Source organism: Anomaloglossus baeobatrachus, chromosome 7 (assembly GCF_048569485.1).
Source record: "Anomaloglossus baeobatrachus isolate aAnoBae1 chromosome 7, aAnoBae1.hap1, whole genome shotgun sequence".
In the NCBI taxonomy this organism is placed as follows: domain Eukaryota; kingdom Metazoa; phylum Chordata; class Amphibia; order Anura; family Aromobatidae; genus Anomaloglossus; species Anomaloglossus baeobatrachus.
In genome coordinates this window covers 299,039,946-299,055,660 of record NC_134359.1, presented here as the reverse complement: position 1 = coordinate 299,055,660, position 15,715 = coordinate 299,039,946, and the positions used below count along the sequence as shown (strand labels likewise).

Here is a 15,715-nt window from a genome sequence, read left to right as displayed (position 1 = left end):
TATATTTTTCAGCATTGTATATGGATCCTATTACAGCCTATGGGGCTGGTCATATGGTCATGTGTTTTGAAGACCAAATGTCCTGGGGAAAAAAAAAAAAAAAACACAGAAAAAGCACAAGAATGACATCAATCTGCAGTCGGTGAAGGATCGGAGATGATCACTGGTGGTAAAAGCCGACACTGATGAGCAACGGTCCATGTTTTTATATACAATAAAATCACAAATGATTGAGGCCTAAAAGGACTTTTCTCATCTTATAAATGGCTTGTACATGTAGCTACAATCTACTATCAATTTGTGATTGGTGAAGATCTCCTGATGCCGGTAACCCATGAGCGAAGCTGTGCTGCCACAATCTTTCGGGCCTCGTTCCCACAATGAAGATTTGGGGAGTTTTTGATGTTGCAGATTTTCTGAAGTATTTCTGCACCTATTAGTTTTTCAATGCAGTTTTTGGGGGTATATCATATTTTAAATAAAAATGCATTGTTTTGCAAACTACCTGTAAATTAGCTTTGATAAAACTATGTGAGGATTAAGCCCCCTTCACACATCTGTGAGAAACACAAACGTTTTGCACAGTCTTTGGTGAAGGCGCGTATATGTATGTGTGTGTATGTTCTGTGTGCTGTCCCTGTGCTATCTATGTGACATCCAGATAGCACACGGGCAGCATGAGCTGGTATACTTACCTGTCCCTGACACTACTGTTGTTTCCGGGTCCACAATGAGTGTAGTGAATATGCATGAGCTTAATGAGCGGGACTCGGGTGCAACAGCAGCGCTGGAGAGAGCAGAGGCAAAGACAGCAGCGCTGGAGAGAGCAGAGGCAAAGACAGCAGCGCTGGAGAGAGCAGAGGCAAAGACAGCAGCGCTGGAGAGAGCAGAGGCAAAGACAGCAGCGCTGGAGAGAGCAGAGGCAAAGACAGCAGCGCTGGAGAGAGCAGAGGCAAAGACAGCAGCGCTGGAGAGAGCAGAGGCAAAGACAGCAGCGCTGGAGAGAGCAGAGGCAAAGACAGCAGCGCTGGAGAGAGCAGAGGCAAAGACAGCTGCGCTGGAGAGAGCAGAGGCAAAGACAGCAGCGCTGGAGAGAGCAGAGGCAGAGAGAGCAGCGCTCGATAGAGCAGAGGCAAAGACAGCAGCCCTGGAGAGAGCAGAGGCAGAGAGAGCAGCGCTGGAGAGAGCAGAGGCAGAGAGAGCAGCGCTGGAGAGAGCAGAGGCAGCAGCGCTGGAGAGAGCAGAGGCAGAGACAGCAGCGCTGGAGAGAGCAGAGGCAGAGACAGCAGCGCTGGAGAGAGCAGAGGCAAAGACAGCAGCGCTGGAGAGAGCAGAGGCAGAGACAGCAGCGCTGGAGAGAGCAGAGGCAGAGAGAGCAGCGCTGGAGAGAGCAGAGGCAGAGAGAGCAGCGCTGGAGAGAGCAGAGGCAGCAGCGCTGGAGAGAGCAGAGGCAAAGACAGCAGCGCTGGAGAGAGCAGAGGAAGAGACAGCAGCGCTGGAGAGAGCAGAGGCAAAGACAGCAGCGCTGGAGAGAGCAGAGGCAAAGACAGCAGCCCTGGAGAGAGCAGAGGCAGAGAGAGCAGCGCTGGAGAGAGCAGAGGCAGAGAGAGCAGCGCTGGAGAGAGCAGAAGCAAAGACAGCAGCTCTGGAGAGAGCAGAGGCAGAGACAGCAGCGCTGGAGAGAGCAGAGGCAGAGACAGCAGCGCTGGAGAGAGCAGAGGCAGAGACAAGTGAGTATAACAATTCTTTATTCTTAAGTGACATGTGCTTTCTCCAGTGCGTGTCACACAGATCACATCAGTGTGTGGCCCGTGTAACATCCGTGCTGCCGGGAAAAAAAAAAAAACAGACATGTCGCCATGTGGAGCACATGTGTGTTCCACATGGCCACGTGGTCTGTGAAAAAACACAGATGTGTGCGCGTGTGTCCGTGTCTCCGATACGTGTGGAAACTGACGTTACAGGTACCGGAAACACGGATGTGTGAAAGGGACTGTACATGCATTTCTACTGTTTGGTTTTTTTTTATCTGCAGACTTTCCTTGTGTCTATGGGGAAAATCTGCAAACAATAATTATATTTACCGCAAGAGAAATTGGTATGTTCTGCATTTTAAAGTCGCATGCCGCTCAGTTTCCGTAGTATAAAAAATAGCACAATGGGGTGAGATTTAGAGACATGACAGCAGCTTGATGTTAGTGAAATACGCTTTGCCTCTTCTACTCGAAAATACGAAGCATCAAAAATACATCAAATACTCATCGAGGGAAGCGGTGGTTCATTCCCGGGATTAGTGGGGTCCCAGCAGTCAAGAAAGTTATGTCATATCCCATCCATCTACCACAACTTACTGAGGTGGAAATAATCCATTAACAATAAACAATCAACAACTGGACAAATCACCATTAACAGTTAATCTCAGCCTCAGCTTCTTATTGTAACAGAGGCTCCAAAATGCACATAGAAGAGAACATGTAGGGGTTCAGTGAAGGAGGCGGTGAAGGTGTGTAAGTGTCTGATGGGGTCACACAGCTCATAGAAGGACAGACGCCCGGCCTCATAGTCTAAGAAGACTCCAAGTGTCGGACATGTTGGCTTCATACTGAGGGGTAATTCCTCTGAGTTGTGCCATACCTTACATTCTCCATCATGCAAAACCAAACACCAAGATTTATCACTATATCCAATACCAGACTGCTCTCCTTCCCTCTCTATACTGGGATAGGACAATCCGATGTCACATTCTCCTATCTGGTTCCACTCCACCTCCCAGTAATGTCGTCCTGAGGAGAGGCCACATCTGCTTAACACCTGGGAGTAATTCACAAATCTTCCTGATGACTCTGGTCTCTCCTGTTTTTCTCTTAAATGTATTACCATTTTCAGATCTTCTGATATCTTCACCAATCTATGAGCAGTTTCCACATCCAGCAATATGTCTGGGACATGGACCCCGAGCTCTGATGTTACATTGGTGACAATATCTCTCATAGATCGGTGTAAAGTCAGTGAGATCAGAACCTCATCCAGATCCTCCTCAGAACTGACCTCTCCACCATCTCCCCCTGTGTCCTCCTCATCTCCTTGACTACACACTGTAATGTCCCTTTCTTGTAAGAGTGTTATTGGGTCGGTGACACGACACATCTCCTCCACGTGATGCATTTTCCTGGACAGCTTGTCCTCCTCTGTTTCCAGCTTCTTGATCAGATGAGATATCTGGGACACAATCTTCTCCTCCTGCCTGGAGACCTCGCTCAGTGCCTTCTTTTCTGCAATTTCCAGTCGATTCTTAATGTCCATAAATATCTTACTGACGTTCTTCCTCTTATCGGAGGCTTTCTCCTGGATCTTCCTCTTACGATCCTGTAGATTCTGGACTCTTGTCTGAATTTCTGCTTTTTGTGGGTTCAGTTCATCCAGATATTCCCTCAATTTCTTCTTCTTGGTCTCAGAAGCCTCATCTAGAAGTTCTACCTGGTGTCCTCGGTGTTCACCAACCAGACAGCAAGACGCACACAGACAAACCGCGTCCTGTGGGCAGTAATACTCCAGAACCTTCTTGTGGAGGGAACATTTTTTGTGACCAAAAGAGTCGGTAGGTTCTGTTAATATATGATCCGCTGTCTTGTTGTGGGCTGTCAGATGTTTGCCACACAGGGAGTTCTCACAATGCAGACAGGATCTCACAGCCGGGACAGGAGACTTTATACAGTAAGTGCAGAAGATTCTGGTCTCCTCCATCTCAGGCTGAGTAGATGAGAAACGCTCCACTATGTTCCTCAGCTTCCGGTTCTTCTCCAGGGTCGGACGCTCCGGATATTGTGCTCTGCAGTCAGGACAGGAATACACTCCAGCCGCCTCCTGTGCATCCAGCGCACTCACAATACACGAGCGGCAGAAGAAGTGTCCACATCTCAGGGATACGGGATCTGTATAGAGGCTTAGGCAGATGGAGCAGTCCAGCTCGTCCCTCAGCTCAGCAGACGCCATTGTAGAGTGAAAGAAAGAGCAGGAACTGAAAGTGAAAAAGTTTCCTTACATAAGAGGCGGAGAGTTTCTGAGAAGACACTATTAACCCCTGCAATTCAGATAGTGAGGAAGAAACTGATTAACAAGGTCTGGGGTTGGATTGGAGTTGTAGTAGTTGTACTGGCGCCACCTGCTTGTAGTATAGAGAATTCACCAGTAGAACAAGGAATAAGAAAAAGCAAAGAAGCCACAGAACATCTGTTGATAAAAAGTGGAATCACTTCCAAATGTTGTGTGTGAACTTCCACCCCCTTTAGGCGCTTTCACACTTGCGTTCATTGCAATCCGCCACTATGGAAAATAGTGCAGTCTGTTAAAGGACTGCGCTATTCTCCATAGACTTGTATTGACGACACACTGTGACGCAAGTGTCTGCGTTGCATCCACCGGCCGTCGCCGAGTCGTTATTTTAACAGGGCGGCGGGCGGAGGGAACGCAGTATGTAGTGTTTTTGGTGTCATTAAAACAACGCACCTTGGCGGATTCCGTTGGAAACCGCTAAGGTGGCTAATGATTGTGTATGGTGGTGTATTCCGTCACGTTCTACTGAGCATGTTCAGCATGTCCAGCAGAACTATCTAAATCGTTTAAAATTACTCCTGGTTTCTCTATCTCTCTCTGTCGGTCGGTCTCTGCCTCTCTCATACTCACCGATCACCGGCGCGGCACGGCACGGCTGTCACACTGCTCTGGCGGCTTCTCCTCTTTTGAAAATGCCGGCCACTCATTATTCCATCTCGTATTCCCTGCTTCCCCCACCCACCGGCGCCTATGATTGGTTTCAGTTAGACGCGCCCCCACGCTGAGTGACAGCTGTCTCACTGCAACCAATCACAGCCGCCGGTGGGTGGGTCTATATCGTGCAGTGCAATAAATAAATGATTAAAAAAAAACAAAAAAACAGCGTGCGGTCCCCCCCAATTTTGATATTAGCCAAGGTAAAGCCACATGGCTGAAGGCTGGTATTGTCAGGATGGGGAGCCCCAAGTTTTGGGGAGCCCCACAGCCTAAAAATATCAGCCAGCAGCCACCCGGAATTGCTGCATCCATTAGAAGCGACATTCCCGGGACTCTACCCGGCTCATCCCGAATTGCCCTGGTGCGGTGGCAATCGGGGTAATAAGGAGTTAATGGCAGCCCACATCTGCCCCTAAAGGCCCCGTTACACTCAGTGATATCATTAGCGATATCGCTAGCGAGCGTACCCGCCCCCGTCGTTCGTGTGTCACGAGCAAATCACTGCCCGTGGCGCACAGTATCGTTCGGAGCCGTCACACGGACTTACCTGCCTAGCGACGTCGCTGTGGCCGGCGAACCGCCTCCTTTATAAGGGGTTGGTTCGTGCGGCGTCACAGCGGCGTCACTAAGGTGCTGCCGAATAGAAGAGGAGGGGCGGAGATGAGTGGCCGTCGGTAACGACGAACAACCTGCGTCCTCAACAATCAACGCTTTTTTGAAAATGAACGACATGTCAACGATGGATTATTTGGTGAGTATTTTCTATTGTTAACAGTCGCTCGTTGGTGTCACACGCAACGACGTCGCTAACAATGCCGGATGTGCGTCACGGAATCCGTGACCCCGGCGATGTATCGTTAATACGTCGTTGCGTGTAACGGGGCCTTAAGTCCTAGGTTAATCATGGCAGGCGTCTATGAGACTCATATGGTCTGTACATGTCCCCTCTTAATTGTAAAGCGCTGCGGAATATGTTGGCGCTATAGAAATAAAGCTTTTTATTATTATGAGACCCCCCCCATGATTAACCTGTAAGTGAAAGTAAAAAAACACATACACCCGAAAAAATAATTTATTTGAAATAAAAGACAAAAAAACACCCTCTTTCACCACTTTATTAAAATCCCCAAATACCCCATAAGGTTCGGCGTACTCCACAGAGGTCTCACGACGCTTTCAGCTCTGCTACATGAAGTTGACAGGAGCGGCCACAGACCATGACCGCTCTCTGTCAGCTCCACGCAGCAACTGAAGTGCGATATCTTGTGAGAGCTGCTGTAGTGAACATTATCGCTACGGCAGCTTCACACGCACTTACCTGGTCGGCATCATCACGGTGACTGCCGAACAATCCCTCCTTCAAGGGGAAGGTGTGTTCGGCGTCACCGCGACGTCACTAAGCGGCCGTCCAATAGAAGCAGAGGGGCGGAGATGAGCGGGACATAACATCCCGCCCACCTCTTTCCTTCCGCATTGCCGGTGGAGGCAGGTAAGGAGATGTTTGTCGTTCCTCTGGTGTGTCACATAGCGATGTGTGGTGCTGCAAGAGCGACAAACAACATCGTACCAGCAGCAGTAACGACATTATGGAAAGGAGTGACGAGTCACCGATCAACGATTTTTGTCGTTTTGCAATCGGTGATCATCGCTCCAAGGCTTTACATGCTGCGATGTCGGTAACGGCGGAGGATGTGCATCACTAACGACGTGACCCCGACGAAATATCGTTACCGATGTTGCAGCGTGTAAAGCCCGCTTAACATGTACATGCTTTACAGGATTTCTGGATAAATAATTTTATGTTTCGCCAGATCAATTATTATAGCTTTGTCATTGGTATTTAATGCAGGATCAGGTTATCTGTAGATACAATGGAGGACAGAAGAGAAGAGACACAAACATCTCCACCATTCAGCCAACAGAGGTAGAGTAGAGCATTTCACCAGTCTTGGGAAACCTTGTCCTTTATCAGCAAGAAACACAATCTCTGAACTGTAGGGGTAATAGTTTCTGAAGCACTCTCCACCCTTCATTAGTGAAAATGGACCTCACAGGTACCAAAACACAGATGTATGAAGGAGACCAAAGAGATAAGGCCCCTTTACACACTGAGACTTTCAGCGATCCCACCAGCGATCCCAACCTGGCCGGGATCGCTACAAAGTCTCTGGTGAGTCTCTGGTGAGCTGTCAAACAGGCAAATCTGGCCAACGACGCAACAGCGATCCGGACCTGCAGAACGACCTAGCTAGTCAAACACTGGAAACGAGTGATGTCTCACAATGTCTGTCAATCACTATTCTCTGTCAGTCGGTCTCTCCCTCTCGGTCTCTATTCTCTCTCTGTCGGTCCGTCACTATCTCTGTCCCTCTCTCACAGTCTGTCGGTCATTTTCCCCTCCTCTCATACTCACCAATCCCCGGCGCGGCGCTGCACGGCAGCGGGTAACCTCATTGACAGCTCAGCCGAATGCGCGGCTGTCTTCATTAGCTGCGTGGAGGTGACAGGAGCGGCGGTGTCTTCTGCTGCTCCTGTCACCTGCATGCAGCAGAGCTGGAAGCGACGCTGGAGGTCCGTGGATTACGCTGGACAAGGAGGGCTTTTTGGGGCTGATTAAATTGGTGATGAGGGAATGTGTTTGTGTTTTTTATTTCTAATAAATGATTTTTTGGATGTGTGTGTTTATTTACTGTAATTTACAGATTAATCATGGAAGGTTTCTCAGGAGACGCCTGACATGATTAATCTAGGATTTAGTGGCAGCTATGGGCTGCCAATAACTCCTTATTACCCCGATTTGCCAACGCACCAGGGCAAATCGGGAAGAGCCGGGTACAGTCCCATAACTTCAAACAAGAAGGAATGGCGGCAACTCACTGGTCAATATGAACTGGCAAATTTATTGCACAAACCGCAGCATAATTACAGCAAACACGGGGAGGGGCCTGTGGAAGCACCAGTGTGGTGCGAAACGGCCGTCGTCCGGCGCTCCTGCACTCCTCCCCGTGTTTGCTGTAATTATGCTGCGGTTTGTGCAATAAATTTGCCAGTTCATATCGACCAGTGAGTTGTCGCCATTCCTTCTTGTTTGAAGTTCTTTTTTGGATTCTCACCTGTTGGCAGAGCACCACAGAGATCGGCTGGAGGTCCGTGTTCCACGTGAAAACCACAGATCAGTGAGTACACACCTGGGCTTGCAGTGCCTGGCTTTCTTTCCTTTTGACTAACAGTCCCAGAACTGTCGCATATAATGTATGCGGCAATTCTGGGCGGCTGCTGACTGATATTGTTAGGATGAGGGGCTCCCCATAACGTGGAGCTCCCCATCCTGAGAATACCAGCCTTCAGCCGCATGGCTTTATCTGGCTGGTATTAAAATTGGGGGGGACCGCACGCCGGTTTTTTAAATTATTTAATTATTTATTGCACTACACAGTATAGACACGCCCACCAGCTGCTGTGATTGGGTGCAGTGAGACACCTGTCACTCAGCGTGGGGGCGTGTCTCACTGCAACCAATCATAGGCGCCTGTGGGCGGGGAAAGTAGGGAATACGAAATTGTTTAATGAGCGGCTGGCTTTTTCAAAATAGTAAAAGCCGCCGCAGCAGTGTGAATGCCGTGCAGCGCCGTGCCGGGGATCGGTGAGTATATGAGAGAGGAGGGGAAAATGACCGACAGACTGTGAGAGAGGGACAGAGATAGTGACGGACCGACAGAGAGAGAATAGAGACCGAGAGGGAGAGACCGACTGACAGAGAATAGTGATTGACAGATATTGTGACACATCACTCGTTTCCAGTGTTTTAAGTCCCCTTTACACACTGAGACTTTGCTGAACAGCGGGAAACAAAGGACCAAAGAATGGTCCTGAACGATTTGTAGCGATCAGCAACTTCACAGCAGGGGCCAGGTCGCTGATGCGTGTCACACACTGCAATGTCGCTGGGGAGGTCGCTATTACGTCACAAAACCGGTGACGTTACAGCGATGTCGTTTGCGATGTTGCAGTGTGTAAACCCAGCTATAGACCATGTGTCTTGAGGGTGTCCCAAAAGCTGTGAGGCAGGAAGGCCGCTGTGCCCTTGTGTCCTGACTGCCATGTGTTCTGCTGATGGAGTAAAGACATCATCTACATGTGAAATGGACATTGGGCCTCTTGGAAGATTCAGTTGTACACAACCCCTGTGGTGTTCGGATAATAAACCATTGTCCTGGAGATGGACATCTTGGAGCCGACTCAAATGGAGATTAACCTCTCCTCAGGCATTTTTGACACAAGGATTTTCTTTTTAAAGGGAAGGTGTCGCGGTTTTTTATTTTTGTATTAAAAATAGTGATTATGAAATCAAGTATTTCTAATACAAAATGAAAATCGCAGCTTATTTAGTTTTTATGTAATTCTTATTTTACTGGAGGCACTGGGGGCTGCCATGCTGGATTTGCTGTGTGTGTAACGACAGTAACTCCTTCCTATATGGCAGCCCCTGTGCATAGACTCTGATAGTCACGCTCCGACCCCATGAAGTACGTTACAGTGGGCGTGTGCTGTGACCTGGACGCGCACCCTGAACACAACAGAGGGAGGAGACCAGCGCCATCATTGTGGAGCTCACAGCGTGTGCTGTTTGCTCCACTTTACCCGTCACCCGCCGGGATGTGTGAGTACGGGCCGCCTCCCCTCCCCTCGTTACTGTCTCCGATGACATCCCATCCCTCCGTTCTCCCCAGCCCCTGCTCTGCCCCAGCTACTGACGCCGCCCCTCCCCCCCGCCGTTACCGTCTCCAATGACACCCCCCTCCCTCCGTTCTCCCAAGTCCCCCCGCTCTGCCCGCTGCCGCAGCTCCCCCAGCTCTGCCCGCCGGGGGAACGGGAGGGAGATTAGTAGATTTTTTTTTTAATGTCATCCTGTATATAAGGAGCTATGTGAGGGCTCATCCAGTATTTAGGGGCTATTTGAGGGCTTATACTGTATATAGGGAGCTATGTGAGGGCTCATACTGTATATATGGTGCTGTCTGATGGCTCATCCTGTATATAGGGACTATGTGACGGCTCATCCTGTATATAGGTGCTATGTGAGGGCTTATACTGTATATAGGTGCTATGTGAGGGCTTATACTGTATATAGGGTGCTATGTACGGTCTCAATCTATGTAGGGAGCTATGTGGGGTAATCATACTGTATGTAGGGGGCTATGTGGGGGCTCATACAGTTTCTAGAGAGGCTATGTAGGGGCTCCTCCTGTATATATGGAGCTATATGTGAGCTCCTGCTGTATATAGGGGGCTGTCTGTGGGCTCATACTGTATATAGGGGTCTGTGTGGGGGCTCATACTGTATACAAGGGGGATGTCAGCATACATAATTCTGCTCAATATTAAGTGATTGATATTAATATCAAACAATTATATTAAATATGTTCATCTTAATATTGAGCAGAATTAATTTCAGCCTTTTGGTTCAGTCTTTCCCAACCGTCACGGAGTCTCATGTGGCCCCTGGAAAAATTAATTTCTCACCCCCGCTCTACTACATATAGCGCCGTACACAAGGGATACAAATGTACGTCCGCAGATGTGCACCTGTGCGTTTATCACGTGACCTATCGAAGGGGATCGTATGACATGTCACATGTTATATCAGGGCTGGGGGGTCCTTTGCTACTCTTAATCTGCCTCTGGGGTGAGTATTATTTTTCACCCTAGGGTTATTCTGCTCTGGGGTGAGTATTATTTTTCACCCTAGGGTTATTCTGCTCTGGGGTGAGTATTATTTTTCACCCTAGGGTTATTCTGCTCTGGGGTGAGTAATATTTTTCACCCTAGGGTTATTCTGCTCTGGGGTGAGTATTATTTTTCACCCTAGGGTTATTCTGCTCTGGGGTGAGTATTATTTTTCACCCTAGGGTTATTCTGCTCTGGGGTGAGTATTATTTTCACCCTAGGGTTATTCTGCTCTGGGGTGAGTATTATTTTTCACCCTAGGGTTATTCTGCTCTGGGGTGAGTATTATTTTTCACCCTAGGGTTATTCTGCTCTGGGGTTTGCAGAAACCTTGGGAGGGATAATCAGGTTACTGGATGAGGCTGAGTTCACATGTCGTGTAATCATCCATTAGATCGGATCCTGCAGAGATCCGGTGTGAAAAACGTCTGCAAACACAACTTTTTTGTCCGTTGTTAAATTACTGATTTCAGCCGGATCCATTTTTTTAACATTGGAGTCTATGAAGAATGGATTTATTATGAATTGCTATTTAGTCATCTGTTATTATTGCATTTGTAAAAGCAGCTGTGTTTTTTCCCTACAGGATCCATTTCAAATGGAAGATAAATAGGAATCCGTTAATGGATCTGTTCTCCACAGACTCCAATGTTAAAAAACCCGGATCTGGCAGAAATCATTTTGTCAATGGATCTCTGCAGGATTTGTTTTAATGGGTGATTACAGGACACGTGGATTCAGCCTAAATCTGAACGAATCTTCAAGCTTAAATATTTGCCGATTTGCTCATCCCTAATCTAGAACAGTCTATATAATGATGTTCCAGTGTATAAACACTTCAGAGATCACTCCAGGAACAAAGGTGTGGGAGTTTTAGGCTTTAATATTAAAAGTAAAATAAAAAGGTACAAAAAATAGAGAATATAAAGAAACATGTAACACAATAATGAAATAAAATGCAGAAAACAACAGAAAGGACCACGAGGCTGACGACCTGCAGAGGCTCCTCTGGGTCAGCGAGGGAACTAGAACAATGGACAACCTTCACCGGCTCCCAACACGTAATCTTCTCCCATCATCTCATATATACAGTATATATATATATATATATATATATATACACAGTACAGACCAAAAGTTTGGACACACCTTCTCATCTCTAGAACAACTGTTAAGAGGAGGCTTTGTGCAGCAGGACTTCATGGTAAAATAGCTGCTAGGAAACCACTGCTAAGGACAGGCAACAAGCAGAAGAGACTTGTTTGGGCTAAAGAACACAAGGAATGGACATTAGACCAGTGGAAATCTGTGCTTTGGTCTGATGAGTCCAAATTTGAGATCTTTGGATCCAATCACCGTATCTTTGTAGAAAAGGTGAACGGATGGACTCTACATGGCTGGTTCCCACCGTGAAGCATGGAGGAGGAGGTGTGATGGTGTGGGGGGGCTTTGCTGGTGACACTGTTGGGGATTTATTCAAAATTGAAGGCATACTGAACCAGCATGGCTACCACAGCATCTTGCAGCGGCGTGCTATTCCATCCGTTTTGCGTTTAGTTGGACCATAATTTATTTTTCAACAGGACAATGACCCCAAACACACCTCCAGGCTGTGTAAGGGCTATTTGACTAAGAAGGAGAGTGATGGGGTGCTACGCCAGATGACCTGGCCTTCACAGTTACCAGACCTGAACCCAATCGAGATGGTTTGAGGTGAGCTGGACCGCAGAGTGAAGGCAAAAGGGCCAACAAGTGCTAAGCATCTCTGGGAACTCCTTCAAGACTGTTGGAAAACCATTTCCAGTGACTACCTCTTGAAGCTCATTAAGAGAATGCCAAGAGTGTGCAAAGCAGTAATCAAAGCAAAAGGTGGCTAATTTGAAGAATCTAGAATATAAGACATATTTTCAGTTGTTTCACACTTTTTTAAGTATTTCATTCCACATGTTTTAAATCATAGTTTTGATGCCTTCAATGTGAATCTACAATTTTTAGAGTCATGAAAATAAAGAAAACTCTTTGAATGAGGAGGTGTGTCCAAACTTTTGGTCTGTACTGTATATATATACACACACACACACACACACACTCCTGTTCTTAGATTTCAATGTGTCGCACCCAGCTTACACCAAGGACTGCATACCCTCCCTCTATTTTAATTTCTGTTCTCGCCAAGTCTCAAGCTACAACAAAAGAATGTATAAACTTTTTATACAATGAACCATATGGATGTCAGTGTTATACCAGTATATTACATTTTCCATAAGAAAAGGCATAGAAGGAAAGTAGTATGTGGTCATCAGCAGCACTCGGCGCTGCAGAGCAGAACTCCTACAATCCTCTGTCCTGGTGACCACTCACAACTCCTGATTTTAGAGCCGGTGAGTATTGAGTTTATACTGAGAGGCTTTAATGATAACTGTCCATATAGAAACAGTTTAATCACCAGGCCTTCCTTATCTGCAGGTTTATGGTGAACGTCTCTGGACTAAACATAGCAGGAAATCATGGTGCAGAAAGGGCCTGACAGCTGCTAAACAACGCTCCATGTTTTTACATACAATAAAAAAACAAGCATCTATTAGGTAAATTAGGCTGTGTGTTTTTTCGTGGTATTTTTTTGTGTCATCTTTTCAATAAAACCACTTTGTTTTGAAAACTTCCTGTTAATTACATACAATTTTTTCTGCATTTCTGCTTTATCAAAACTCGTGGTTTTTTACGATTCAGTCGCACCCATACAAGTCTATGGGTGCGAGTGAAACGTCGGAGTGCACTCGGATACTGTCAGTCCTCTATACGCCGAGACACGCAGTGGAGAAGATGGAGAGATTAATCTCCCCTTCTCATCCCCTGTGATACGATTCTCGGGAATCAGATCAGAGTACAAGGACACTCGGTCACGCTCGCAGCAATGTGTGAGCTAAGTGTCATTTGCCTATAGCATCGGATGCTATACACTAATGTGGGAAAACCCTTAGAGACGTCCCATGCAGTTTGAAGTTAATGTAATACGCTGGGGGTTTTTTGTGCATGAAAATATACAGTCAAAAATGCACCAAATACTCATTGTGGAAACCCTTAAGAAAGTCAAGAAACTTGTGTCATTTCTTATCCATATGCCACCACTTAATGAGATGGACGTAACCCATTAATTGTGAATAAAAAACTGGATAAATCACCCATTAACATTTAACCTTGGCCTCAGCTTCTTATTGTCACAGAGGCTCCATTATTTAGATAGAAGATAACATGTAGGGGTTCAGTGAAGGAGGCGGTGAAGGTGTGTAAGTGTCTGATGGGGTCACACAGCTCATAGAAGGACAGACGCCCGGCCTCATAGTCTAAGAAGACGCCAAGTGTCGGACATGTTGACGTCACACTGAGGGTCACTACATCTGAGTTGTGCCATACATTACATTCTCCATCATAAATATCCAAACCCCAAGATTTATCATTATCTCCGATACCAGACTGCTCTCCTTCCCTTTCTATACTGGGATAGGACAATCCGATGATACATCCTCCTATCTGGTTCCACTCCACCTCCCAGTAATGTCGTCCTGAGGAGAGGCTACATCTACTTAACACCTGGGAGTAATCCACAAATCTTCCTGATGATTTTCGTCTCTTTTGTTGTACTTCTGATTTTGTTGCTGTTTTCAGATCTTCTGATATCTTCACCCATCTATTAGCAGTGTCCACATCCAGCAATATGTCTGGGACATGGACCCCGAGCTCTGATGTTACATTGGTGACAATATCCCTCATAGATCGGTGTAAGGTCAGTGAGATCAGACCCTCATCCAGATCCTCCTCAGAACTGACCTCTCCACCATCTCCCCCTGTGTCCTCCTCACCTCCATGACTACACTCTGTAATGTCACTTTCTCGTAAGAGTCTTATTGGGTCAGTAACACAACACATCTCCTCCATGTGACACATCTTTCTGGACATCTCGTCCTTCTGTATTTCCAGCTTCTCGATTTCACAAGATATCAGGGACACAATCTTCTCCTCCTGCCTGGAGACCTCGCTCATCACTTTCTTTTCTGCCATTTCCAGCTTCTTCTTAATATCCATAAATATCTTACTGATGTTCTTCCTCTTGTCAGAGGCGGTTTCCTGAATCTTCCTCTTATGATCCTGCAGATTGTGGACTGTTGCCTGAATTTCTGCTTTTTTTGGGTTCAGTTCATCCAGATATTCCCTCAATTTCTTCTTCTTCTTCTCAGAAGCCTCATCTAGAAGCTCCACCTGGTGTCCTCGGTGTTCACCAACCAGACAGCAAGACGCACACAGACAAGCCGCGTCCTGCGGGCAGTAATACTCCAGAACCTTCTGGTGGAGGGAACATTTTTTGTGACCAAAAGAGGTGGTGGGTTCTGTTAATATATGATCCGCTGTCTTGTTGTGGGCTGTCAGGTGGTCGTCACACAGAGAGTTCTCACACTGCAGACAGGATTTCACAGCCGGGACAGGAGACTTTGTACAGTAAGTGCAGAAGATTCCGGTCTCCTCCATCTCAGGCTGAGTAGATGAGAAACGCTCCACTATGTTCCTCAGCTTCCGGTTCTTCTCCAGGGTCGGACGCTCCGGATATTCTGCTCTGCAGTCAGGACAGGAATACACTCCAGCCGCCTCCTGTGCATCCAGCGCACTCACAATACACGAGCGGCAGAAGAAGTGTCCACATCTCAGGGATACGGGATCTGTATAGAGGCTCAGGCAGATGGAGCAGTTCAGCTCGTCCCTCAGCTCAGCAGACGCCATTGTAGAGTGAAAAGCAGGAACTGAAAGTGAAAGTTTATCAGAGGCGGAGACTTTCTGAGAAGACACTATTAACCCCTGCAACTCAGATGAGAAAGAAATTGGGTTGGATTGAAGTTGTAGTAGTTGTAGTGGCGCCACCTGCTTGTACTATAGAGAATCCACCACCAGAACAAGAAATAAGAGAAAGCAAAGAAGCCACAAAACTTTTATTGATAAAAAATGTAATTGTACCACCCCTGCAGCAGTCGGCCTGCTGAGAAAAGGGGTTACCATGGCTCAAGGGTCTCCGGACCCGGGGGCTTGTGGCCACTCGAAAATGAAAGGGGGTTATTTACAGGGGATAAGTGTTTGTGACGCCACCCGTGTTTTGCTTTAAGGGGAGTACCGCCGCTGCCGGTGTTGAGAGTACCCGGGGGAGATGGAGTGGGGCAGCCAGATGACTTTC

The 15,715-nt window shown here is 47.1% G+C and overlaps 2 protein-coding genes across 2 annotated transcripts; both read right to left on the bottom strand.

Annotated features, from left to right (window-relative positions):
* Positions 1–1,303: 1,303 nt before the first annotated feature.
* Positions 1,304–3,993, bottom strand: LOC142246517 (E3 ubiquitin/ISG15 ligase TRIM25-like). Its single transcript, XM_075319579.1, has one exon. The coding sequence runs from the start codon at positions 3,991–3,993 to the stop codon at positions 2,425–2,427; it is 1,569 nt and encodes a 522-aa protein (XP_075175694.1). The 3' UTR covers positions 1,304–2,424.
* Positions 3,994–11,416: 7,423 nt separating this feature from the next.
* On the bottom strand, positions 11,417–15,270 carry LOC142246516 (E3 ubiquitin/ISG15 ligase TRIM25-like). The gene has a single exon (XM_075319578.1). The coding sequence runs from the start codon at positions 15,268–15,270 to the stop codon at positions 13,702–13,704; it is 1,569 nt and encodes a 522-aa protein (XP_075175693.1). The 3' UTR covers positions 11,417–13,701.
* Positions 15,271–15,715: the final 445 nt, after the last annotated feature.

What these genes read in the sequence shown, in the direction of transcription:
- LOC142246517 (XM_075319579.1), bottom strand. Translation starts at nt 3,993, where the DNA reads ATGGCGTCTGCTGAGCTGAGGGACGAGCTGGACTGCTCCATCTGCCTA.
- LOC142246516 (XM_075319578.1), bottom strand. Translation starts at nt 15,270, where the DNA reads ATGGCGTCTGCTGAGCTGAGGGACGAGCTGAACTGCTCCATCTGCCTG.